General features: G+C 55.3%; 1 protein-coding gene across 5 annotated transcripts; it reads right to left on the bottom strand.

Annotated features, from left to right (window-relative positions):
- Positions 1-2,359: 2,359 nt before the first annotated feature.
- Atp13a2 (ATPase cation transporting 13A2) lies at positions 2,360-22,485 on the bottom strand. 5 transcript variants are annotated; one of them, XM_021160151.2, is made up of 29 exons: positions 22,308-22,485; positions 17,124-17,218; positions 16,828-17,010; positions 15,601-15,659; positions 15,392-15,506; positions 15,064-15,143; positions 14,064-14,141; positions 13,840-13,909; positions 13,033-13,167; positions 12,879-12,945; positions 12,670-12,801; positions 10,392-10,547; positions 9,216-9,326; positions 9,080-9,126; positions 8,796-8,984; positions 7,583-7,789; positions 7,150-7,239; positions 6,913-7,072; positions 6,677-6,797; positions 6,426-6,550; positions 5,645-5,805; positions 5,406-5,522; positions 5,243-5,322; positions 4,533-4,685; positions 4,342-4,438; positions 3,423-3,646; positions 3,187-3,338; positions 2,842-3,011; positions 2,360-2,749 (listed from the first exon to the last, which is right to left on the bottom strand). In XM_021160151.2, the coding sequence occupies exons 1-29, from the start codon at positions 22,315-22,317 to the stop codon at positions 2,612-2,614; spliced, it is 3,522 nt and encodes a 1,173-aa protein (XP_021015810.1). In that variant the 5' UTR covers positions 22,318-22,485; the 3' UTR covers positions 2,360-2,611. The 5 variants fall into 5 exon arrangements, with proteins under 5 accessions (XP_021015810.1, XP_021015813.1, XP_021015811.1 ...); XM_021160154.2 differs by having other exon boundaries at positions 2,842-2,937; XM_021160152.2 differs by having other exon boundaries at positions 5,406-5,510.
- Positions 22,486-26,067: the final 3,582 nt, after the last annotated feature.

The following is a 26,067-nucleotide window of genomic DNA, read 5'->3' as shown; positions in this document are numbered from 1 at the left end:
CTGGAAATGAAGCCTTGCTTGCTGTCTCCCATCTCTCCTTCCTTTTTCCCTTCCTCTCCTTCCTTCCTTTCCTCCTGGCACAACAGATGAGGCAGATTAGGGGAGATCAAGTTAAGCAAACACCCAAGTCCAATTTCAACACTCTGATTTGACCCTGGGAGTTGACCTCAATCCAGGAACAGTCCTGCCATTCCTTCTTAGTCTCCCCCTGTTCTCAGTGTCCCACCCCAGACACTAATTCTTATCCTGGGGGTCCAAGTTCTGCGGTCATGGAACTAAGTCTTTGCTGTGTACTTCTTGACTCTGGTCTACTGATAACCTGCACTGCCCTGCTCTGTGTATCTATTGCAGGGACTTTGTCAGCCAAGAAGCAGAGAGCTCTGGGGTCAGCCAGCTGTCCCCTGATGTCAGGTCCACTTGAGCAGGAAGTGAACCCACCTGGCCGAAATGTTCTTTCCTTTTCTTTTTTTGGTTTTTCGAGACAGGGTTTCTCTGTATAGCCCTGGCTGTCCTGGAACTCACTCACTCTTTCTGGCCTCGAACTCAGAAATCTGCCTGCCTCTGCCTCCCAAGTGCTGGGATTAAAGGCGTGCGCCACCACGCCTGGCTGGAAATGTTCTTTTCTATACTCAAGAGGGGAAAATTGAGGCCCCATGGTTACCAACTGCGGGTACTGGCCAGGATCTGCCGCTGCTCCTGCCCACTTCCCTGGCCCTAAGGATCCAGGCAGGTATCTGGGGCAGGGTTAGGGTTAGGTTAGGGTTGGGTTAGGGTTAGGATTATGGTTATGGTTAGGTCTCTGTTAGGGTTAGGGTTGGGTTAGGATTAGGGGTTAGGGTTAGGATTAGTGTTGGGTTAGGGTTAGGATTATGGTTAGGTCTCTTGTTTCTGGGTTAGGGTTGGGCTAGGGTTAAGGGTTAGGGTTGGGTTAGGGTCGGGTTCGGGTTCGGTCTCTGGTTAGGGTTAGAGTTAAGGTTGGGTCTCTATCCCTGGATGACTCCTTGTTTGCCAACAGCCTCACTTGGGGTTAAAAGCTGCTTGCGGGCCAGACTGACTTCACGACTGACTTCCCGTCCTCTGCTTTCACCTTTAGGCCTGGCACATGCCTGCCCATTAGAGCCACAAGTGACATCAAAATCTTCCCAATCTGCCATCCCGACAGTGGTGGTTTGAATGAAAGTGGCCCCCATAGGCCCATAGGGATTAGCACTATTAAGAGGTGTGGCCTTGTTGTAGGAAGTGTGTCACAGGGCAGGGGCTTGGGGTTAGGATAGGCTTTGAAGCCAGGCCCACTCTCTTCCTGCTGCCTGCAGATCTAGATATAGAATCCTCAGCTACTTCTCCAACACTTTGCCTGCCTGCATGCCTCCTGCCATGACAATAATGGACTGAACCTCTGAACGGTAATGCAGTCCCAATGAAATGTTTTCCTTTATAAGACTTGCTGTGGTCATGCTAGGTGGTAGGGCACGCTTTTAATCCTAGCACTTGGGTTCGAGGCCTGCCTGGTCTACAAAGTGAGTTCCAGGATGGCCAGGGTACCAGAGAGAAACCCTGTCTCTTCACAGCAATGGAACCCTGACTAAGACACTGACCTCCCCACCATAGCACAGGGTCTAGCTGCACCTAGGTACCCGGGTATGCCTTTCACCCCAGACTGACCCAACATCCTTTGAGCTCTGAGTGGCCTGTGAATGGCATTAGACTTCCAGGAACAAGGCTGGAGGAGGCCTAGGAAGAGGACACGGCCCTTCTTTCCTGTCCTCCCTACCCAGGAGCCAAGCCAACTGGCACCGCAGAACAGAGGAACCTGGCCAGCAGCCTGCTGGAGGGATGACGTCAGATGCACCCACCCTTCCCAGGGGACAGGGCTTGTGGTTCTGGCCGGGAGACCTGGGCTGACAGCCTGGCTTTATCTGAGGAACCAGACTACAAACACATCCCAGGACGTGGGAGTGGCAGGCAGAGAGGACAGGCTCTCTTTGAGATGGCATCAGACTCTAGATCATACTCTACACAGCGCCAGCCCGAGGCAAGCCTGTGGCTCCTCCCTCCTGCAGGCAGGGCTAGGAGGTCTAGGAATGGAGAACCTGAGGTCAGACCCAGTGCGGCCACTCTTGTGACCTCAAGCCTCAGTTTAGCTGTGGCCATCTATAAAATGGGGTTGGGCCTTCAGCTGTAGTATACAAGATCGCATGAATAAAAGGCTAAGCTGTATGTAACGTGCACCCCACTTATGGTAGGCATACTGTCGGATGAAAAGGATGGTCAGGTCAGACAGAGACAGGCGTCCTGTGTGAGCAGGGAACCTGGGCAATGGCACACACCACAGCGTCCATACAAGACCAGTGCCGCCACGTCAGGAAAGCCAGCACTTTATTTGCTATAGTGCCAGCAGCTCTGGATGGAGTTGGTAGCTGCTATCTCTACACAGGATGGTCTAAAGTGAGACAGCAGTCAGCACTTCCCCAGGCGAGTGTGTCCGGACAGCAGTGTGACAGCAGCCAGCTTCAGGGCTGTGGGAGGTGACTGGTACTGTCTCTTGAGAGAGTTCCAGTCGTGGCTCAGGGGCAGGGAGATCCAGTGTCCAGCATGCCCTCCAAGGTCTGCACTACCTCACGGAGCCAATGGGCGGAGTGGGCCATGGATGTTCTGCAAGCTCCTGTTGCAGCTGCTTGAATTGCTTCTTGGAGGCCCGTTTAGGCCGCAGCCACCGCAGGCAGGCTGGGAGACACTGGCCCAGCACGCTCTGTAGAGGGCAGTGAAGCAGTGTGGAGGGACAGCCGGGCCTGGGTCCTCCACGTCCCTCCCACTGCTTCTATCCCTGTGGTCCCTGTCTACCTCCAGCATGAAGGCGCCGACGAAGTTGAAGGCGACCAGACCCAGCAGCAGTAGCTTGAAGGAGCTGTCCGCAATGTCCCTCAGTCCTAGGGGCCCCTGCAGGAGGCCGGGGACCAGGATGAGGCCCACCAGGACAGAGCCCAAGAGCGCCAGGGCCACCAGGAAGGGCACTGGGGGTGGGGGAGTCTGTCAGCAATGGCGCTGCGCCCTGGGACGCATGCACGCACGCACATATGTGCACACAACCACACACAATCACACACAAATGCACGCTCTACTCTGGGTCCCTTCTCCATTCTAGCTGCCACCCCTCAGCCCGCCCCCCAGCCCCCCACGCGGCAGCACCGTTGGTGTAGAGCGGCTGGCGGAAGGGTGCCCCCTTAGACACCGCTGCGGCCAGGATGAGGTACTGGAAGCCAGACAGAGAGAAGACCACCGTATTCTCGTAGTTGGGCAGGTTGTCCGGTGCGGGCACCGTTCTGTTCAGAGGCACAAACCTGGGGACCGTGGTAGTGGGGTTAGGGAGAGAGCAGAGGTGGCAGAGGCAGAGGCAGTGCTGGTGCCGGGCGCCTGCTACTTACCAGGGCTGAGCTATGACCAAAAAGTAGCCCCCCAGCTGGATGCCGGCCACCAAGGCCACCTGCAGCAGCAGACTGCCAAGCACAGGCACACTCAGCAGCGCCCCTGGCGGCCGCGCTCGCCCCAAGGTCAGTGCAGGGCCCGTGCGGCTCATGAGCACCGCAACCGTGGTGGTGATGACCAGGTCAATGGCCAAGAACTGTAGGTCTCCCAGGTTGGTGTTGATCTGTGGCGGGAGAGGCCAGGGGAAGCTGAGGACCAGCTCTTGCAGAGCCCCAGTCCTCACAGAGCCTGGGGAGGAATCCCTCCTGCTCTCTGTCTGACCCTGCATCCTTAGGACGCATGTCCCAGTCATCTGATACACGCTGTCCTGACTCCTAGTCTCAAGTTCCTGTGGAAGGCTGCTTTACATATAGCGAATCCTCCGAGGGGCTGCCACACTGTCTCTGCTCTAGGGAAACCCTGAGGTAGATGTGGATCTGGCCCAGGACACTCCTGACATTGGTGTAAGCAAACAGGACCAGGACATGCTCTGAGCTGGGGAAGGGAGGGCCTGCAGGGCAGGGCCTCGGCTCTGTGTCACTCTGCCCAGGCTCTGTCTTGGAGTGTACAGCCCCCTGGGATGTGCGCATGTGCGCGCGTACACACACACACACACACACACACACACACACACACACTGAAAGCTTCAGGAATTAGAGATAGTTGGTAGCACAAGCCAGTGGCCTCATTTCTCAAGACCCCTGTCCTAAGGTTTAGAACCACGTGAGCTTCGCTGCCTTGAATCACAACAGGCAAATGGTAGAGTCGCACATCTTAGAAGGGACTGGGCTCTTAGCCACGCTACCCTGACTTCTCCCTGGTGTGGGATGTAGGAGGGGTGCTGGCCTGGGGTCTGGGGTTTTACTGTTGCTCACTCACCGTGTAGAGAATGAGCACAGAGATGAACTGGGTCAGGCTGTAGAGGGCCATGTACTTGAAGACGCTGAATGAAGTGTCCAGAGAGCAGCGGCCTTCCCTAGGGGCAAAGATAGACAGGACATCAGCTGCTCCAGCTGTGGAAGGCCCCGCCTCCCAACAGCTCCGCCCCCAACAGGACCCGCCTGCCTTACCTGATGACAGTGGGCACACATTCAATACTGGCCATGCTGGAGGTGAACGGAGAGACCACTGACGCCTCTGCCTGGGACAGTGATATGCCCACATCAGCCGCCTTCAGGGCCCCACAGTCGTTGGCTCCATCCCCGCACATGCCCACACAGTACCTGACAGAAAGAGAATGGGTATGGCCTGAGCCTCCACAGGCTATTGGGAGAGTCCAACCTATTGATGGAGGGACACTTGGTAAATAGGTGAAATTATTTTTGGCATGACAGACACAGGGAAGCCTACCTGGACACCTGATCTTTTTACCGTGCTCGGGATGGATCCCAAGATCTCTCAAATGCTGGGCAGGCGCTCTTACCATAATCCCAGCCCGACCTAAGCGTTATTTACTGTTTGTTTATTTGCTTGTGATTGAGACAGGCCCTTGCTGGGCCCTGGCTGGCCTGGAACACACTAAGTGACATCCTTAGCCCTGATTGTTTTGCTTGTTTGTTTGAGTCAGTCTCCCTACATAGTCCACAAAGGCCTCAAACTAGCAGTAATCCTCCTGCCTCTGCTTTCCAAGTGCTGGGATTGTAGCATACTGCCAGCACGTCTGGCTTCTGGGAGCTTCTGAAAGATGAAGGGTCACTAATGCTCATGGAGGTGAGAGGACAGACGGACACCCTCACGGTCGTTCCTCAGCCCTTTAAGTTCCCCCACCACAAGAACTCACTGAAGCCTCTGCAGTTCACACACTAGCTCTGTCTTCTGCTCCGGGGCCATGCGGGCAAAGACGGTAGCCTGCACCAGGACCTGTGGCATATATGAGGGAGGGCTGACACATCAGCTGGCACACAGAGACAGGCGGTGCAGAGCCCCTCCCTGGGCAGCTGTACCTTGGGCAGCAGCTTGGGGAAGTGCTTCCGAAGGACTGCAAACGTGGACCCGCTGAGGGCCAGGTGACAGGACTGGGGTTCTGGCACCATGGGATAGCCTGTGGCCTGGACAGGGACCTAGGCAGTCAGGAAACTCAGCTCAGTAGCCCTTTCCCTCCCTGGAGCCTGGGCCTGGGCCAGGTGACAAGGAATGGGGTCACTCTTGGTGGGCACAGCCAGTGTTGGTGGGTTCGTCTCACCTTCGCCCCATTCATGACTGCAGAGGACTCCGTTGGTAGGAACTCGAGGGCAGCAGGTTGGCCCTGCTCGGGGTGGGTGGCATGGATGACAACCAGGTGCTCTTGGGTGCCCACCATGCCACAAGCTCTGGCCACGGTGACTGCTGTCTGCAGGTTGTCCCCTAGGAGTGTGAGGTAGAGTCAGAGTCTAACAGTGGCCAGGGCCTTGTCACCCTGACCCCACCCTGACCCTTACAAGAGACCATCCATGAGAACTGCCAATCATGGCTGAGCAGGGCAAACCGGCCAACTAGCCACGCTCCTAGACTGTTTTCCTCAGTGGTAAACTGAGTCACCAGAGAGTCAGGGGAGTGGCTGGAGGCTGGACTCCAGCTCTACACTTGGCATGCAGCATCAAGACTGGGCCACCGGGCACGTATGCAAGCACGGGGCTGGCATGTGTGAGACAGACAGACTGCCCACGAAGGCCCTTTCACTCCAGTGGAAATCCTCACTTTAGGAGGTTGTCACCGCCCACACGGAGGAGGGACCTGGAATAGATTGGTGACCTTCTGGTGGCCCAACAGGTGACTGGCTGGGTGGATACCCTACCTCGTTCTTAGGAACTCATCCCTCTCTGAGCCCCAGAGCTCTGAGCTCACGTGACATGTGGGTGACAGTGACACATGTGACAGAAAGATGGGGAAGGGTCTGGCTCTAAAAGGATGTTGCAGCAGGAGATGCCGGGAAGGACAGGCTGTGGCCTTCTCCCAGATTCCCCCCCACCTCCAGGCCATACTACCTGTCACCATGACGGTGCGGATGCCCGTCTTCCTCAGAGTCTGGATAACCGGGGCCGTCTGTGGCTTCAGTAGGTTCCGCATGACCAGCAGCCCCAGGAGGCTCAGTTCCCGCTCCACAGTGTCCCTAGAGGATTAGCATCTCCGGGTCAGAGGTCAGACAGAAATCAATGGCCTTCTCCCAGTGTCCAGATGGAGTGGGGAACTGCCTGGGCTTAGCACCTCCCTCCAGATACCCTGGGACTGGGTTCACCTTGTCAGCTGCTGAGCGGCCTCAAGGCTGGGCTCAATGGGCAGTGGCTTGCCAGCCAGGGCCACAACTCGGTAGCCAGCAGCTGTGTAGCTCTGCAGTACCTGAGAAAAGTCGCTGGGTACTGTGGAGGGAGAGAGGTATCAGGGCTTGTGGGGAGGGTGTGTGCGGCACGAACCGGAACCCACCCCCACTCTAGGCTCACACCCACTGGTGGACTCTGGGCCTGCCGCCTTCACCTGTCTCGGGGCTGCAGAGGCTGGCCACAAGCTCTGGGGAGCCTTTGACGTAGACCTCAGGCTGGGTGGCCCCTGGCCATGTCACTACCACATCCATCCGCTGCAGGGCAGAGGAGAAGGGGAAGCGGCAGAGGACGCTGACTGGCACTGGTGGCTCTTCCTGCGGGTGGGAGGAGAGCTGAGGGGCTGGCTGAGGCCCACTCCAAGGCCCCAAGGCCCAGTCACTCTGCAGCTTACCTGTTGCCGAGGGCCCCCGGGTGGGGGTCTCATTACCACTAAGACCTGGCTCCCAGGTGCTGAGCCTGCAGCTGGACCCTCCTCTAAGACCTGGTTGGGGACAAAGAAGGTTGGGACCTGGGGCCTTGGCAAAGGGGCCAGCAGGACTAGACCCATGGAAGACTTCCTGACTGGAGGGGTAAGATCCAAATGGGCATTCTGGCTGTCCCACCGATAAGCTGATGAGTGAGCTTGGGTAAGTTATTAAAATCTCTGTGAAACAGGTTCTGAGCTTAGGCTACGGCCAAGGTAATAGTGACAGAGAAAAGTTACAATGGGATGCCAGCAGAGAGCAGACCCTGACACAAGGCTCTGCCTGAGAGTGACTGCAGGTGGGCTGATGGGACAGAGACCATGGGGGGCGGGTACAAGGTGGCCTGCTCAGCCTCCTCACCCAGCCTGTAGACTCCACCATCTTCAGATCCATGGGGTCACCCACCAGGGTGTCATGTAGCTGGCTGAGGGCATGACAGGTGGCCAGTGCTCGCAGGAAGGGCCCCAGGGGCAGGTGGCGGGGCTCTGGGACCAGTGGCAGCAACACCTGCCCCTTTAGGGGCACCACGCCCATTACGTCCAAGCCGTCCTCCGTGAGGGTGCCTGTCTGCAAGAGGATAGTGCCAAGTCCTTGGCTGAGTCGGGCCTTGCAGAGCTGGTCCCCACACCCCAAGCCAGGCGAGTCCCACAGCAAGGGCCACAGGAGGCCTGTTCTGGACCCTGTGTCCCTGCTGGAGTCACCTCCACACCCCTATCTGAGTCTGACAGCCTTCCCTTTCCTTGCTCAGTTCATGGCCCTGACGGGCCATCAGGTGGAGCTCAGCTGGTATTTCCCGTCTGACACCACAGCTCAGTGTCCTTAAGGGCTGCACACGCTTGTTCCTCTTCACGGGAAAGCTCAGTGGGCGAAACTGGTCATGCCATCAAGGTGGCTCTGGGCAAAATACCCACTGTCCTCAGTGTGCTCCTGGTACTCTCACTTGCTAGGTGCATGTGCGAGTATACACACACACAGAGACACACACACACACACATACAATGACACAGAGACAAATACACACACACATAAAGACACAGACACACTCCACCCATAGACACAGGCACACACATGCATACACAGACACCATGTGCGTGCATACACACACAAACACACACAGATACGAATATATACACACATAGACACAGACAAAGGCACACAGACACTCCACCCATAGACACAGGCACACACATGCACATAGACACAGACACAGAGGCAAAGATATACACACACACAGACATAGTCATTGGCACACAGACCCACAAAGGCACACTCCACCCCTAGACACAGGCAAACACATGCACAGACACACACACACACACCCCAATCCCTGCCACCTCTGCTGGTTCCTACTGGATTCCAGGGCTGTGAACTCAAGTGCCCAACATAGCAGCCCCACAATGGTTCTTCAACAATTAAATGATTTCTGGCATTTTATCTGCCAGGCATGAGACAGAGTGGGTAGGAGCTGGCTGTGAAGGGTGGTCCCCGAGTGTTCCCCACTTGGATGTTGTCTAGGTATAGCAGGCCATCTGCTGAAGTGCCCAGTCCCTGCATCCTGGCAGCCAGGCCCCACCTTGTCAAAGCACACGAGCCGCAGCTTGCCCCCCAAGTTGATGCGCAGCGGGTGGATGCAGAAGATGCCCTGTGTGCGCAGCCGACTCTGGGCATAGAGTGTGCACACGGTCATGGCGGCAGGCAGGGCGGGTGGTACCACCACCGTCACCAGGTCCAGAGCTCGGATCACAATCTCCCTCACAGGCACCTGGTAGGAAACACTGTGAACTCAGAGGTGGAGCTGGGCGGGTCCCGCAGGCTGGCAATCCCACCTGGCTCCGGTCCCACCCGGCTCCGGCTTACCCGGTTGCGGTAGAGGATGACAATGCTGTAGACGGTGCCGAGCAGAGCTGGGGAGATAGCAGGGGGTGAGCAGGACCCTGACCCACCCGGGCTGGGGCTGTCCGCAGGGTGAGAGGGAGGCACGTGGCCCACTCACCCAGGACGGAGAGCGCAGCCACAAACTTCATGCTGTGTTTGTAGAACTTGAAGCTGATGGGCCTTGGGTGCAAGATGGAGCTCACCAGGCCCCCTTTGGCTGTGCAGAACCCTGGGGACAGACAGACAGCCAAGGCAGGGACAGAGGTTAGGACAAGCTCTTCCCACTCCTGGGACACTGCTGCAGCCCGGGGTCACAATGTTCTCAATGAAAGCCATCAGGATTGGGGTTACAGATGACAACTGCCAAGACTTGCACAACCCCCACAGAGGTCTTTTTAATTATTTTCTTCCTGTGGCTCAGGGATTGGACCCAACTTACCCAACTAGGCAAGTGCCCTGCCGAGAACCCTCTCACTTTTCCGAAGCCCTCTTTATCCTGACTGGAGGAGTCTCACTAAATTGCCCAGGCTGGACCTCAATTTTTGACCCCTCAGCCTCCACCTCTCGAGCACTTGGGATTATAAGTGCATAACCCTTGTAGAATTTTATTTTAGACAGGGTCTCAGTATGTAGCCCCTGTTTGCCTAGAGCTTGCTCTGTAGACCAAGATGGCCTCAAACAGAGCTCCATCTGCCTCTCCCTTTTCAGTACTCAGATTAAAGGCGTGCACCACCAACTGCTGCCACTAGGCAGGAACCCCACAGGAGATTAACAGACAGACTCTTAAGTGGGTGGTTTCATGTAGATCAAGGGCGAGCTAAGTCTTCTCCCCCCCGCGCCCCCCCAGCCCTCAGGGGAATCTCTGCTGTCCCCTACAAACACTGCAAAGCTTGCTTGCATTACAGTCTGCCTGACTTCTGCTAAGAAGAGGACATGAGGGCCGGACAGATGGCTCAGTGGTTAAGAGCGGCCCCTGATCTTCCAGGGGACCTAAGTTCACTTCCCAGCACCCACAGAACTCACAACCATCCGTAACTCCAGTTTCAAGGGATCCAACGCCCTCTTCTGGATTCTGTAGGCACCAGGCATGCATACGCACAGACAAACATACATCGAAACACTCACACACGTGTTAAAAAAAAAAAAAAAAGTTGGGACCTAGAGGCTCAACTGGGTTTGAGAAGAATCATGCATTGCCGGGGGAGGGGGAGGATGCTCCAGGTCCTGTCCTGCCCTGTGCCACCGATCCTGTACGTGCTGAGCTCAGCGTTCCTCCCCATCTCCCCATATGTACCTGTCCGAGTCACCACTGCTAGCACACGGGGTCCCACGTAGGCTCGGGCCTGCAGAATGAGGGTGCCACAGAAGAGAGTGTGCCGCCGGTGGGTCTCTGGGCAGTAGGGCTTGGGCCCCTCTGGCAGGGCCGTCTTCAGCACAGGGATGCTCTCCCCTGGGAGGGACACGGTGTGAGGTCCACAGGAGGTCCTCAGGGCTCTCCTGCCCACAGCTGTTCTGAAGCCACACTTACCTCTGTGACTGGGTGGACAGGGAGAGGGACACAAGCCAGAAGAGGCAAAGGGCTTGAGACCGGGAGGCAATACTAGGGGTGGGGGGCACCTGCTCCTAGGAGCCTGCTTTGGGTAATTAGGTCACTTAGAGTATATTGGGGGCAAATGTTTGGGGAGCCCTTCTACTGGAGATAGTTTACCACAAACACATTTTTGCGGACTTTAGACTGGTCTTGCTATGTAATAAGGCTGTCCTCGAACTTATAATCTCCCTGACTTAGCTTGTAGAGTCCTGGAATTGCTGGCTTGAGCCCCCACACTTGACCACACCCTGCTTCTTGTGTTGATCTCATTTAAGGCAAGGTCTCATAGATGTAGACCAGGCTAGCATCAAACAGAGATCAACCTGCCTCTGCTTCCTGAGTGCTGGCATCAAAGATACGTGGACACCAGGACACTCACTTCAAATCTAATAAGGATATCATGGGGGGGGGGGTGTCACGTCTATGAAGCCCTGGGCAGCCAGCTTGGCAAAGCAGAGCCCTAAGGAGTCCCTGTGAAGACAGTATTATTGGGCAGCTATAATATGCATATTTTGGGGGAACTCAAGGGTACCCCAGCCTGTTGGCATCCCTAAGATTAGGTAAGTGTGACACAGTCCATGGGGGTCAGAGGTTTTGTTGTTGTTGTTGTTTTTTTTAAACACAGTCTCATGAAGCCCAGGCTAGCCTCAAACTTACTGTATAGTCAATGACCTTGAACTCCTGATACCTCCTGCTTCAACCTCCCAGTGCTGGCACTGCCAATGTGTGCCACTACACCACCTAGTCCCTTGGCTCTTTGTTTTGTGTTTTAAGGGTTTTGTTGTTGCTGTTCTCAGTGAGTTAGAGTCTCACTGTGTAGTCTAGGCTAGACCCACTAGGTCTAGCTAAGGTGTGTCTGTGTGACCCTGCTTCTGTGTGCTGGGGTTACAACCATGTTTGCATCATTAACTTATTACACAGGTAAAATCCAAAACTGGGCCTGGTGGAGGGCCTGTAATCTTAGCTTTTCAGGATGCTGGGGCAGGAGGATTACAAGTCTGAAGTCTACTGGGACTACAGAGTAAATTCAAAGGCAGCCTGGGCAACTCTGCTTAAATACAAGATAGGAACAATGTCGTGGGGAGCTTAGCTCAGCGGGAGAGGCCCTGGAGCCCACTGCTAGTGCCACATATCACAAGCACAAGAACAGCAGCCACCTCAAGCCAGAACCTTCCTTGGAAACAAACGTCCATTCCTATCACACTGTTAGCTCAGCTGGCCTGGACCTAGTGATCCTCCTGCCTCAGCCTCCTGAGTGCTGGGATCACAGATGCCAGCCCCCGAGACAGGCACAGATCTCATAAACACTGAAAGAAAGAGGTGAGGCCGCGCATGGTGGCTCCATCTGCACGAGTACATCAGTCCTGGTCCACCAGGGCTTCCTAGGCAGTGTGTGGAGTGCTACATACATATGTATGATACAAGAAACAGAAATAGAGAGCTGGAGAGATGGCTCAGTGGTTAAGAGCACTGACTGCTCTTCCAGAGGTCCTGAGTTCAATTCCCAGCAACCACATGGTGGCTCACAACCATCTGTAATGGGATCTGATGCCCTCTTCTGGCATGTCTGAAGACATCAACAGTGTGCTCATATACATAGAATAAATCTTTAAAAAAAAGAAACAGAAATAAACAGGACCATAAGCCCACGTACAAAGCTGCTGTACCAGTGTGCATGTGTGGAAAGGACACGGGACGCAAGCAGGGGCCCTGTTTCACACGCCACAGCCTTCTGCACGATGCAGAGTCTCAGCCATTTGGTAGATGCTGATAAGACTTTGTGCATGCTCTACCCCAGAGTAACTGGCAGCCACATTTTACAGGTGGGGAAACTGAGGCACAGAGTGTTTAAAGGCATAGGGCTGGCAAGTGCTGGGGCCACAACTGTTATGAAAGAAAAACTCAGCGAAGGCTTCTAGCAAAAGGCAGAGGGTTAAGACGGCAAGGAAAGGGCTCTAGGCCTTGTGCGGGCTGGGCTTACCTGTCAGGGAGCTCTCGTTGACCACACACTCCCCGACCACCAGAGCAGCATCGCATGGCATCACCCCGCCCTCCTGGGGCAGCACCAGGCAGTCTCCGGGCACCAGCTCACTGGAGTCCACCCACTCTTCCTCTGTGATCACATGGGGTCCAGTGAGGTCAGCCGCCCCGCTGCACCCTACTCCCAGCCTCCCCCGTCCCGTTCCTCACCTCCTCCGGGTCGGCACACCTGCACCCGCACGGACAGCTTGACCATGTCCCTGAGGGTCAAGCTTTGCTGTGGGACAGAGGGACGAGAAGAGCTGAGTGGGTGGCAGCCCCTTGGGGACACCCCGACCAGCCCTGCCAGGCCATTCGCCCTCACCTTTCTGGTCTTGTACAGAGCCAGGCAGATGGAGATGGCTGAGATGAGGAAGATGCAGAGAGCATACCAGTAGTAGTGGTCGGCCAGCCACAGTGCGATGCTGAAGGCTTGGAACCCATAGTAGGGGTTCAGGGCCTGGAGGAGGGGCAAGAGGCAGCATTGACAGCATCCCTGGGCTGCCTGGATACTGGAGACAGAGCTGGTGGCTGCTCCGAGCAAAGCCAAGCCAGCCGCCTGCCTAGGCCCACTCCCCTTTTCTACCTGACATTCCCCCCAAGCTGCAGCTAGGAAGACACAGGCATCTGTCCCCAGACGTCTGCCATGCTTTCTAAGTGTCACACGATGGTGAGGGCAGTTCCATAAGCTGGAGCCACCACCGAGGCTGAAGACTGGGCACAGGAGGTCACTCGTCTAAAACCACACAGCGCCAGAGTCGGGCTGTGGTTTGCAGAAGGCTGGGACTGTGATTTCCAAGTTGAAGTGACTCCTTTGACTATGTGTGACCTTGGCGGTACCTTGTTCTGCCCTGAGGCGTGGGTTCCTCCTGGGTGAACAGACTGTAAAGTCCTCATCCTTATTCACGGGGCTGACAGCCAAGCAGACTGGGCCCTGAGGCAGGGCCAGCTCTAAGGCAGGCCTCCTCCCCAAGGCTGTGCGGTGGGACAGGACAGGTAAGCCTCGGCACAACTGCAGGCTTAGTCCAAGCCCTGCGTGGACGCCCCTCATCCTCAACCTGCTCTCTCAGGCTGCGGAGGACACTGACCCCTACTTGGACAAGCTGCTGCGGGCGACCCCGGGGTGTGTTACCTCATCCGCCAGCAGCTGCAGGTAGGACTTGACAGGAATACTGATCACGTTGGGGCCGTAAATGGTCTTCCTGTAAGAAGGGAGGCCGCTGAGCTGTCCCGGGGTGCCACAGACCCACCCCACTTTCCATCAGGGAAGCCACAGTTCCGAGAAGGCACCAACGGAAAGACGGGAGGGAGGGAGGGAAGAGCAGGGTGGGAGCCCAGGGCCGGGGCAGCAAATACCTCGTAGCTTGGTCCTGGAGGCTGAGGCCGGAGCTGGAGCAGTGGATGTCATCACAGGTACGACCGTGGTCCAGCAGGCTGAGGTGGAGAGGGGAAACTGGGTGACGGGGCCTGAGCTCCACACCCCATCCTCAGCAGGCTAAGAACGTGGGGCTCCAGGGCTGTCAGGCCCCCCTCGATCAAACTAAACCCTGAAGAGAGAACTCAGCTTCTCCATTCCTGTGACTGGGCCACAAACCACCTCACTAAGGGATGACGGCAGTGGGGGATGGGTGTCAGTGACAAAACATTTACACCAATGATACCTTAGGCAAAGCAGGTAACCTTGCGGTGCCTCTGTTTTCTCAACTGCAAAATGGGTGCAGCATACACACCCACCCCATCAGGCTGTGGATCGCTGAGGTCAGTCAATGCTAAGTGACAAGCTTTGTTTCTGTCACTACCATGCAGCAAAGGCTGGTGGGGCGCCTCTTCCCCTGAAAACACCCCAATTTACCCCAGCTGGGTGAGCGTAAGATGTATGAGAGGCAGAAAGAGCCAAATGTGGCTGAACCCACCTCCCCAGGAACAGCCCACCACCCCTCACAGGTGGAGCCGAGGGGTCATGTCTGCCACCCCTGAGGTACATGTTCCATGCTGGTCAAGAGGCTCCTGGCATTCTTGGTAGTAACAAGGCCTGGCACCTTCCACTGCCACCTCCCAGTGCTGTCACGGGTCTAATGTCCCTGTCCCCTCATCTAGAATTCCGCTTCTGAGGAACTCAACTCAAGCACACCATGGGGTGTGGTACCCAGCAGGTGTACCTTAGATGACTCTAAGAGGTGAGACGTACCCTCACCCCCAAATTACACAAAGCAGCAGCTCCCAGCCGAGAGACGCTTCATGAACTGCCCGCGGTTTCAGGGCAGCCACGGGTAGCCTGGGTTAGCCCAGTGGCCATCATGCACTGGTACCCACCCCACCCTGCTGGAGATGGTGTGGCCATGCCTGGGGCCTCTACCTGACTTGGCAGAAGGCTTGCTGGGTTTCCATCCAGACGTAGCGTTGACCTTGGAGGACATAATAGCGCAGTGCCTGCTTCTGGGTGAGAGAGGAGAGGCCGGTGGGAGGTGGCCTGGCGTGGAGCATTCGCACGCACAGGGTGGGGGAGGGGAGAGGGATAGCATCATGGGAAAGAGAACTTGCCCGTCAGATAGTATCACAGGCCTTTGGGACCACAGAGAGCCAGAGGGACACAGAGAACCGTGAGCCCAGTCCTCCCACACAGCATGTGACCTGGATGCCCAGAGAAGGACAAGACTAGGTCTAGAGCCCAGCTGGCCACTCACTGCCTCTTCCTGCCTGTGGAGTTCGGAGGTGTCCTGCCATGTGCCCTCCAGTGTCACTCCCACGGCTGCCTGGCTCCGGCCATCCTCTGCCTGGGCCTGTGGGGGCAGCTCCAGCCTGGAGAGGGTTTAAGAGTTACTCAGCAGCTCAACGGATGGCCCAGACCTCCCATCTCCCCCCTCCCCATGGGAAGGGACACCCAGTGTCTCACCTGTCCTCGACAACAGCCTCAGTCTGCACCTGAACCGTGAAGAGCTGTCTGGAGCTACCCTGCAACACAGAGGTGTGACTTCAGCCTTTCAAAAGAGCCTCCATCCTTGCAGGACAGTCCCCTAGCCAGGTGGCCTTGTGGAAAGCCAAAGACACAGGGCTATCAATTTAGACAGCACATTATACCCAACGGTCTTTACGCATGTGACCATGGTGTCTACACACGTGTGTAGCAGTGCACCTGTGTGCACACAGACTCCAGGTGTGTTGCTCTATCGATCTCTGCCTGACTTCCTTGACAGAGGGCCACTCCTTGACCCTAGTGGTAGAGGTCAGCAACCCCAGAGAGCCTGCTGCCCTTGCTCCCATCCCCAGTGCCAAGCATTATAGGCACTTGGGCAGCCATACCCAGATGTTTACATCGATCGGGTCCTCGCACCTATGCAGCAAGCATCCTTATCCATTATTCCAGGGTTTTTTTGGTTTTTTTGTTTTTTTTTTTGTCAACTTGACACAAGCTAGAGTCATTTGAGAAGTGGGAATGGGGCTAGAGAGATGGCTCAGTGGTTAAGAGCACTGACTGCTCTTCCAGAGGTCCTGAGTTCAATTCCCAGCAACCACATGGTGGCTCACACCATCTGTAATGGGATCTGATGCCCTCTTCTGGTGTGTCTAAAGACAGCTACAGGGTAGTAATATAAATAAAAATAAATAAATAAACAAAGCAGAATCTCAGTTGGGAAAAATGTCCCCATGAGATTGGCTTGTGGGCAAGCCTTAACTAACGATTGTGTGGGAGGACCCAGTCCACTGCAGGCAGTGCCACCCTCGGCCTGTGGTCCTGGCTGGTGTAAGAGAGCAAAGTGAGCTGGGCGTGCCATAGGGCACAAGGCAAAAGCAGGGTTCCCTCATGGCTTCCGCATCAGTCCCTGCCTCCAGGTTCCTGGCTTGAGTTCTTGCCAGGATTTCCTTGAGGATGGACTGTGGTATGGTCTTGGGACTGAGATAAACCTCCCCCACCCCCTTGTAAAAACTAAGAAAGCATTCTCTAAAGAAGTATATAAGGGAGCCCAGCGGGCCACACCCGGCTGCCTCTGTCCACCGCTCAGACTGGGATACTGGAATATGAAGGCTTCCCTCCTGCCCACCCTGAGCCAAGGCAGAGGTGGTTGCACGGAGCACCCCACTACCCCGTTACTCCTCCTCAGACCCCAGTGGCTGCACTCACCTCTTTGTCTTTTATTTCTATAACGAGTGTTTCGGCGTGGGCCAGGCTGCATGGCTTCAGGCGCAGGCGCACGCCCCACAAGGGCTTCCAGCGGAATAGCAGCCAAGGGATCCCTGCCAGCATCCAGACCGCGGCGTGATAGCCGATGGCCCTCCATGGACTGCCACAGTAGCCGCTGAGCCTCTGGGGATGCAGGAGACACAGGGCTGATGAAGCTGGGGGCAGTCAGGGGGACTGAACAGATGTCGGGAGGATACTGGGGCAGACAGAGTGCCGCTCCGCCCACCACCACCTACCACGGATGAAGCTGAGGAGCTGAGGGGATCGATTGACGTCCCTGTCGTCAGGGTCCCATAGCTGGGGGGCGTGCTGCCCATGAGCAGGCTGCTGTCTGTAGACAGGAAGGAGAGAGGTCAGAGAAGGGAAGGCACCTTTCTTTCTCAGTGCTGGGGCTGGAGCCCAGGCCCTTACGGTGCTAGACAATCCACCCCGGGGCCAGGCCACAACCCCAGGCCTCCTCTTCCTTCCGCAGCTGGCATGCCTGGTCACTCTGTCCTCAGGCCTTCTGAGCCTGTGAACTGAATGGCCCATAGCTCTCCCGAGTGTGCTCTCTCGACAGAGCTGGAGAGAGGCACGTAACTGCCCTCCCTGCACACCTGTCTTGCTTCTACTGGCGCAGGGCGCTGCATTTCATCCATGTACTCTTCTACAGTGCCACCCATGGGCAGGGGCTGGGCTGTACTCATTCAGACCTGGTGCCCAGTGCTCTATAAAGTCAAGTCCACCCTGATCCTGTCAGCAGCAGGGACCAGCACCAACCAGGCCACTGCGGAGGACCCTCCCTCCCACCTCCCCATCTGCAGGGCTGTGGTCCCAACAGGGCAGAGGTCTTTCTGGAAGTTTCTACCCAGTAGGTCCGACTTTCCTCTTGAAGCTGCAGTAGTCACAGCATACCTTAGTCTCTGGACTATCCAATAAGCTGGGCGGAGAGTGTGTGTGAGAGGCAGGTGGCAAGTCTCCCATGATTGTGGCTTGATAGCTAATCACATGTGGGCTTCTGTCCCCAGCCCTTTTTACATGGCTATCATAATAAGTCTGCCAGGTATCTCTCCATTTTAGTTTTCATTTATTTTGTGTGTAGGTGTGTTTTGTGTGTGCATGTACAGGCTCAAGTGTACACACACACACACACACACACACGCGCCAGAAGTTGAGGTTGGGAATTTTTTTTTATTTTATTATTATTATTTTTGTTTGTTTTTTGGAGACAGGGTTTCTCTGTGTAGCCCTGGTTGTCCTGGAACTCACTCTGTAGACCAGGCTGGCCTCGAACTCAGAAATGCGCCTGCCTCTGCCTCCCGAGTGCTGGGATTCTCAAAGGCGTGCGCCACCAAGCCTGGCGAGGTTGGGAATCTTTATTCTCCTCCTCCTTACTTCATTTGAGACAGAGTCTCTCCCTGAACCGAGAGCTCACCAGTTAGTCTGGGCTGGCTAGAGAGTGTCCCCAGGATCGGCCTGTCTCTGTCCCCACGGCGACGGAATTTCAAGTGTGTGCTACAGCTTTTTTATGTTGGTCCAGGAGATCCCCACCCTGGACCTCACGCTTGCACTTTACCCACAAGCCATTTTCCCAGCCTCCGCTCTCCATTTTAAAGAAAAGGGAGGAAGTTATTATTATAACTCGGCCAAGATCACACAGCAAGGAGATGGAGCTTGGGGAGGCAGGCCCAGGCCGGCTCTCAGACTAGTTTTGCTTACTATTTTCATAATTAAACAATAGGTTTTATTGTTCTTGAATGAAGACAAATCGAGGGTGGGAGGTGGTGGTCTACAACTTTAGTCCCAGCGCTCAGGAGGCAGAGGCACTTGATCTCTATGAGTTCAAGGCCAGCCCGGTCTACAGATCTGGTTCCAGGACAGCCAGGGCGATCCAGAGAAACTGTGTCTTGAAAAACAAAACAATAGACAAAGACAAATCTGGGTGTGGCAGTCAGCACTGATGGAAGAGTGTACTTCCCACGTTCCAGAAGCCGTTCTTACTCCTCCTGGGATGGATACCCAGGGAACTGGGGTTAGGCCACTAAGACCCACAAGGGCCAGGAAGCTGGCATCTCGGGCTTTCACACACACTACACGGAACAGCTGGGAACTGATGTGCCATGCCACCTGAGGCCTCTTTAAACTGGGGACCCAGAAAATAGCCGAACTAGAGCCCGACCAGTGGGCCCTCTCCCACAGAACCGCAGACCATGCACAAGGGCAGAGCCAGTCAGGAGGAACATCATCTCTTTCCCTTGGCCCCAAGGAGTAGGCTGGCTCTCTCAGAGGGGACCTGAATCCCGGACAGAAAGTCCAGGAAGTTCTCAGGTCCTCCATCACCAGCAGCTTTTCCTGCTGGAGCCCCTCATCTGCCTACGATGTCAAGAGTGGGGGCTCAGCCACCTTCCAGATAGCCAGGAAACAGCACCTTGGGGTTTCAAAGGGCTGACCCAGGCTGTATAATCACCTGCTTTTTCCTCCACACAACCCTACCAAGCAGGCACTATGTCTATCTCTATTTTATAGCTGGGAAACGGGTGTGGGGAGGTACCCTGCCCAAGAGCCACAGTTAATGTCTCCATCATCAACTGCGCTCTCTGCCAAGCTGTGATTCATAAAGCAGGTGCCCCAGCCTCTCTGGACTTCCATTTCCAATCTCTAAGACGATAGTGTGTGCAGCGAGACGGCACTGACGTGGAGGAAGAGAGGAGTGAGTGTCAGCCGGCATCATAGAGGGCATCTGAGGCTGGTGCCAGCTGTGTGGCTTCCCACTGGGGCGTGGCAGCTCCTCTCCTTTCTCATCACCCAGACAGAAACCTGCAGGGGTGCTGGCCTCCAGGCCTGAACGGCAGCTCCTTCCTGTAGCTTGTGGCCCTTGGGACACCAGCTAGACAGAGCTCAGGCTGATAAAGAAGTCACAGAGCCAACCCAGAGCCAATCACGAGACCCAGTTCCACCTGCCAGCAGTAGTGAGGTGGCCTCTTACTGCAGTTACCAATGGAAGGGCTGGGTTTCCCACGGCCACTCTGCTAGGGGCTGGAGACTGGAAATGGGTCCCCATGCTCTCACCCTTGATCATTGGTTCCTGACCTACTCACAGCAGGCACTGAATGAACTCACACCCAAGCACTTCGGAACAGGGAGAGCATGGGTCAAACCCCTTGCGCCTCCCCACCCCACCAATCCCCCCCCCCCCCCCCCCATGTTTGACCCCTCCCCTACTCTCAGCCCCTGGGGGCTAATCTGGAAAGCTCTTTCCAGTGTCCACCATGAACCCCAGTGTCCATCATGAATCCCAGTGTTTCACAAGGATGTTCACAGCCAGCCTGGGGAAGGTGGGCAAAGGGGCTTTCCAAAAGAGGAAGTCACATCTCAGGAAACCTCTAGAGCGTCCATAAGGGCCACACCCAGGGGTGCACTGTCTGGCAGGGGCACAGGCCATCTTCAAAGCACTTGGATAGGCTTAGCCACTGATCACCCATCAAGGGATAGTGTCCCGGGACTCACTGGTAAGGCAACCTCAAAAGCTGGTTTGCTCAGGCTGTGGGTATTGAGGGATGGAAACTCTAAGCTCTCGGAGCTCTCAGCTCACAGCCCAGTCAGCCAGAGGGCCTCTCCCCCTGCAGTGGCAACATTGTAGTTCACCCCAGCTCTCGGAGAGAGGAACTAATGAAATGTTCTCTTCAGAGACCGGGAACCTTAGCTGTGAAGAGTCAGGTCCTGAATCGTATGACCTCAAATGGGGAAGCTGGCTATGATGAACAGGGCCTTTAATTCACCCTCACAGCCTCGAGAAAAGCGCAGAGTAGGAGACTCATTTAAAATGGGGGAGGGGTGGTGGCCACATGGTACAGCAGGCAAAGGCCCTAGCTGCACAAACCTCATGACCTGAGTTCCAAGCAGGGAGTCGGGGTGGAAAAGTCCTCGGACCAACACACACAGGCTGGAACAAAAGTATGTGTGCACAGGAAATAGTAATAAAAATGATCACATATTTAAAATGAGAGCTAGGTTTAGTGGCCCATGACTGTAATACCAGCACTGAAGACGTGCAAACAGGATTAGTCCAAGGTCATCCGAGACTATGTATTGGATTTGAGGCCAGCCTGGGCTATATGACACCCTAATCTCAAACAATAAAAATAACAGGGGCTGGAGAGATACCTCCGCAGTTAGGAGTACAGTCAGTTCTCCTAGAGGACATGAGTTTGCTTTTCAGCATTCACAACCTTCTGTAATCCCCTCAAAAACACACACACACACACACACACACACACACGTAAAAATTTTAAAAACAAATCTTTAAAAGATTAAATAATATAATGCAAAGATTGCACCGGGCGTGGTGGCACACGCCTTTAATCCCAGCACTGGGGAGGCAGAGGCAGGCGGATTTCTGAGTTCGAGGCCAGCCTGGTCTACAAAGTGAGTTCCAGGACAGCCAGGGCTACACAGAGAAACCCTGTCTCGAAAAAACAAAACAAAACAAAACAAAGTTACAATATAGCTCCAATAGAGCAAAAGGTCCAGGTTTGACACCCTTCTCAGCACTCAGCCAGAAACCCAAACACAAAGCCCAAGAAAAGGCAGGCCAAGAATGAAAGACCAACATACAGACACCCACCGCAGACGAGGCTTGAGCCCAGTTCCCAGCCCTGGGGCAGACACACCAGCACCTTAGAGCCGAGGGGTGGGAGTCAAAGCCATTTGGGAACCTCTTATTTCCTGCGGAAGACCCAGCTTCCGGCTGCGAATCTATCAGTGGCCCAGGGCACCAGCATCTACTTCTGGTGGCTCCCCCATGGCCACGAGCTCACGGCTTCCCTCAAGCTGGGAGGGTGTGCGCCTAGGAGGTCTTTATGTAGATTCTAGATGCTATGCTAGACGCTAGAGACTTTGCTCAAGTGCAGAGTCAGGGGTCTGGTGCATAAGGGGCAGACGTTGTTCTTATCACAAGTTGAACTGTAGCCCCCCCATTCTTTTCCATCCCTCACCTAAGACACGGTCGGATGGAAGCTGGGGACTGGGCTAGACAGAGACATGCTAGCACCCGGAGGTTAGCAGGCCATCGGCATCTGATGGGATTTTGGTTTCAGCTTAAGACACTCATTCTGGCATTGGGGGGCATGCAGGATGTGGTCCTTGGATGTGGCCACTGGCAAGCTTTCTGTGTAGGTCAGGAATGCATTTGTGCCTCGGGTCTCCCATCCAGGCCCGGCAGAGAGCTGGCTTCCCTAATCCTGTTCATGTAGCACATATGGGTGCTGCACAGAGGCGGTGCACCGCGTCCATCACTGGGACCTGTCACTCAGGGTCGAATGCATTCAGAGGGGATGGGGAGGGCAGGAACCCCCGGCCCTAGGGTGAGTGCAGCGGCAACCTAAATCTGTCTCTGGGGACCTGGGGACGAGACCCGAAGGGAGGGCCGGGCCGCCGCTCACCTGCGCTCATTTCGGCTCCTCGCGCTCATCGCCGGCCGCTGTGGCCCGCGGCCTGGGCTCGGCGTGCGAGGCCCCGGGGCACGGTCGGGGGGCGCCGGTTGCGGCGATCCGCGGATGGGCCGGGCTGGGCAGCACCTGCACGACGCGACGGCGACTGGAACGGTGCCGCAGTCTGCGCCCGTCAAGCCCCGCCCCTCCGCGGCGCCTACGTCCGTCGCTGCCGCGCGGGCTGCCGGGACTTGTAGTTCCCAGTCTGACCTCTGTCCGGAGCTCGCTGAGATCTTGATGCTGTGGACAGCGTGGGTGGAGGCGAGAGTCGGGGGATGAGGAGAGGAGGGAAGAGATGGGAAGCAGGGGAATGTGGAGGGACAGTCCCCAAACAAAAGAGATAGACGGAAAAGGACAGGCTGCGAGACAGGTAGACAGACATACAGGCAGACAGAGGGCGATGCTGGGAGAAGGGGGGCAGAGGGGGGAAGGGACCAGGCAGACAACAGACAAAGAGGTAGAGAGGTGACAGACAAGCAAACAGAAAGGAACGTTGGGGCACCCCATTGGAACAGCCTCCATATAGAACAACCATAATACAGGAAACAGGCAGATAGACAAACATCAAATAGGCAGGCAGAGTAGGACTGAGAGGTTGGAAGACACAGGTGGGACAGTCTCCAGACAGAACAGACAAACGGAAAACCGATATTCTGGGAGACAGGACAGACAAAAAGACAGGCACACGTATAGGCTGCTGCTAGACAAACAGGGGGGCCATGCTGGGAGACAGAGGTGGAAGAGTCTGAGACAGAGCAGATGAATGGGAGATGGGACAGGCAGAAGGTAAGACTAGACAGAGGAGAAAGTGTCCTGTCCGCCACCACAGCCTCAGGTGCACACCTCGGCAGTGCACCTTATGCATGCAGGTTCAAGCCTGCCCCTGTCTGTGTGACTATAGATGTATAAGTTAACCTCCCTGGGTCTCCTTTTCTTTTCCTCAAAACAAAACAGCACTATTAATTCTAATTGCAGGGGGGGGGGGCACGTATGCACAACAGCACATCAGAGAACAGTCTTCAGGAGTCAGTCATATTCTTTCTGTGGGCGCCTAGGAATTGAACTTAAGCCCCCAGGCTTGGCAGCAAACACCTTTACCCCCTGAACCATATTACTAGGTTTGGACCTTTTTTTTTTTTTTTTTTTAAATTTTATTTCTTTTCATGTGCATTGGTGTTTGGCTGCATGCGTGTCTGTGTGAGGGTGTCGGATCCTCTGGAACTGGCGTTACAGACAGCTGTGAGCTGCCATGTGGGTGCTGGGAATTGAACCCAGGACCTTTGGAAGAGCAGCCCGTGCTCTTATCCACTGAGCCATCTCCCCAGCCCTGGGACAGCTTTTTCTCACCTGTACAATGACAAATAGCAGCAGTGACGGCTTGTTGTATGTGCTGCATAAGAGCACTCATCTAAAGCCTGATACTACTGGGTAGATACCAGGAGAGGAAGGTCACACTTGCCACAGACTCACTCCCATGGTCAGATATGGCCAGAAAGGCGCTCCATACGGGTTGGCTGTGATGATGCGCAGGAGGCTAAAGGGAGGTAGGACCTAGCCCAGAACCCCGGAAGCATGGTCTGCACACACCCCTGCACAGGTGAGACAAATAAAGACCCCGGAAAGCCTAGGATACCTGTCTACAGCATTTACTACACTGTCCCATAGTGACCGACACAGCCAGGGTATCCCCTGGCCCCTGGATCAATGACCTCTGAACTGAGGCAGAGGGTGTATGAGAGACCTGGGGTAAGCCAGGGAAAGTTGCGGCTGGAATAGTCCTGGGCCCACACCTTTAGCATCACAGTATCCCTGTGAACTCAAGGCGAGTCAGGCTGAGTTCCAGGAACTGGACCATTAGGCCCTGTCCAGTGGGACTACTGGAAAGTGATGCAAGGACACCCAAGCAAAACAACAGACTGCAGAAAGTCAAGAAGTGTGCAGAGCTATGATGGGGGTGGGGGGAATCCCTTTATGGGGACAGTGGGACGCCTTGACAGCACAACCTCTAGGAACCTGGCCATGTGCGCAGGACTTGTTGACCAGATATGTGGGTGTGGAAATGTGAGGCTCAGACATGCCCAGAGGTTTGGCTTCAGTGGCTGGAGAACAGTGGAGCCATTTACTACTGAGCTGGGACAGCCGCTGGTGGAGCAGGTTGGGGGGCATTCCTATTGGCCATGTGTGGCGTGGGACTGGTGTCACTAGGTCAGGTGAGACTTCATTAGTAGATGAGATTGTCAGTAGGGACCAGTTGTCTCTCTCCTTACCCACTCCCACCTCAATTCCTAGAGGGTGACCTTCCCAGGAAACCCAGATGCCTGGGTAGCCTAGAGGTGGTGGTTTAGGTCTGGACCTGACTGACACAGATCCCCCCAGAGGGGCAGTGTAATAAATAAAGCGGCTGGCCTGGGGTCTGAGAAGGTGCTGGAACATCAGTTCCTGTCCAGCGATGAAGACACTTTGTGATTTATTTATTGGGGCAAGGACTAGCTATGTACCCTTGACTAGCCTTGGACCCCTAGCGATCTTCCTGCCTCTGTCCCCCAGGGGCTGGGGTAAAGGTCACTTTTCCTCTCTCAGCCTCTCCTCTCTGTACTAAAAATGCAATCCACACTGTTGAGTTGGTAGGTGAGTGGCAGAGCCCAGACACATTCACAAGACCCTTAAGCTGGGTTAGAAGCCTTGAAGGGGGGCTGGAGAGATGGCTCAGTGGTTAAGAGTACTGATTGCTCTTCCGAAGGTCCTGAGTTCAAATCCCAGCAACCACATGGTGGCTCACAACCATCCTTAATGAGATCTGATGCCCTCTTTTGGTATCTGAAAACAGCTACAGTGTAATTACATATAATAATAAATCGGAGGAGGAGGAGGAGGAGAGGCGGCCTTGAAGATTCGAAGGGATGTGGGGCCAGACCACCTTGCAGGTTACTTGGTCCATTATCTGTGCCATGAAAAGCCATTCACTACAGGGACTCCATGCCAAGCTCTCCACGGGGAAAAGCCGAGCTCTCAGCAGTCCAGCTCTTCTCCTTGATGGGAGTGCCAGGAAATGGGTTTTCCTAAACCACAGAGGCTGGGGAAGGTCCCGCCCACCTGCCACAGGCACCTGTAGGGGAAGTGGCTCTCACCGTGTGGCCCCACTGGCGGTCTGTGGGCAGGGCTCTCCTCCCAGATAACCACAGCTGAAGGCTGCAGTCACAAGGGCCAGGCCTGATCCAATAGCAGCTTCCCTCTGGGGCTCTCGTGGGGGATGTCCCATGCCTGGCTCACACTGCAGGAGCCTGAGCAGACATTGATGCTGGCAGTTTACCCCAGAGCATGGCCTTACTTCTCTATTTCTTTAGTTTCGATGGAGTTTTGCAGCAACACAGTGTTTTCTCAGCTAGTGACATCCCACGAATGAGACCTCGGCTGCCTAAACATGCAGAAAAGTGGCCTTTCTGCAGCTGGTCTTATAGGGAATCGCCTGGAGGGAATTTGAACAAAGGAATCCCTGATACCCTCAGCAGCCAGAGAGAGGGGCAATCTTAGAAGCCAGGCCGTGGTGCCTCACGTCCAGTAATTCTTGCTTAGGAGTTTGAGGTGAGAGGATTGAATCTAGCCTGGGCTACATAGCAGGATTCTGTTGCAAAAAACTAGGTTGGGGATATAGCTTAGTTGGTATGGTGGTACATGCCTGGCACCTGAGAGACAGAGGCAAGAGATCAGAGTT

This window comes from Mus caroli, chromosome 4 (genome assembly GCF_900094665.2).
Source record: "Mus caroli chromosome 4, CAROLI_EIJ_v1.1, whole genome shotgun sequence".
Lineage (NCBI taxonomy): Eukaryota > Metazoa > Chordata > Mammalia > Rodentia > Muridae > Mus > Mus caroli.
The sequence above is the reverse complement of the archived record's forward strand: the minus strand, read 5'-3'. Positions and strand labels throughout refer to the sequence as shown.

Bases quoted from the DNA above. Each gene is read 5' to 3' on its own strand.
- Atp13a2 (XM_021160151.2), bottom strand. The intron at 13,910-14,063 runs GTATTTGCTGCC...CCCTTCTTACAG, and splicing joins CTCCAGGACCAAGCTACGAG to GAAGACCATTTACGGCCCCA. The intron at 9,127-9,215 runs GTGAGTGGGCCA...CTATCTCCCCAG, and splicing joins GGCTGCGCTCTCCGTCCTGG to CTCTGCTCGGCACCGTCTAC.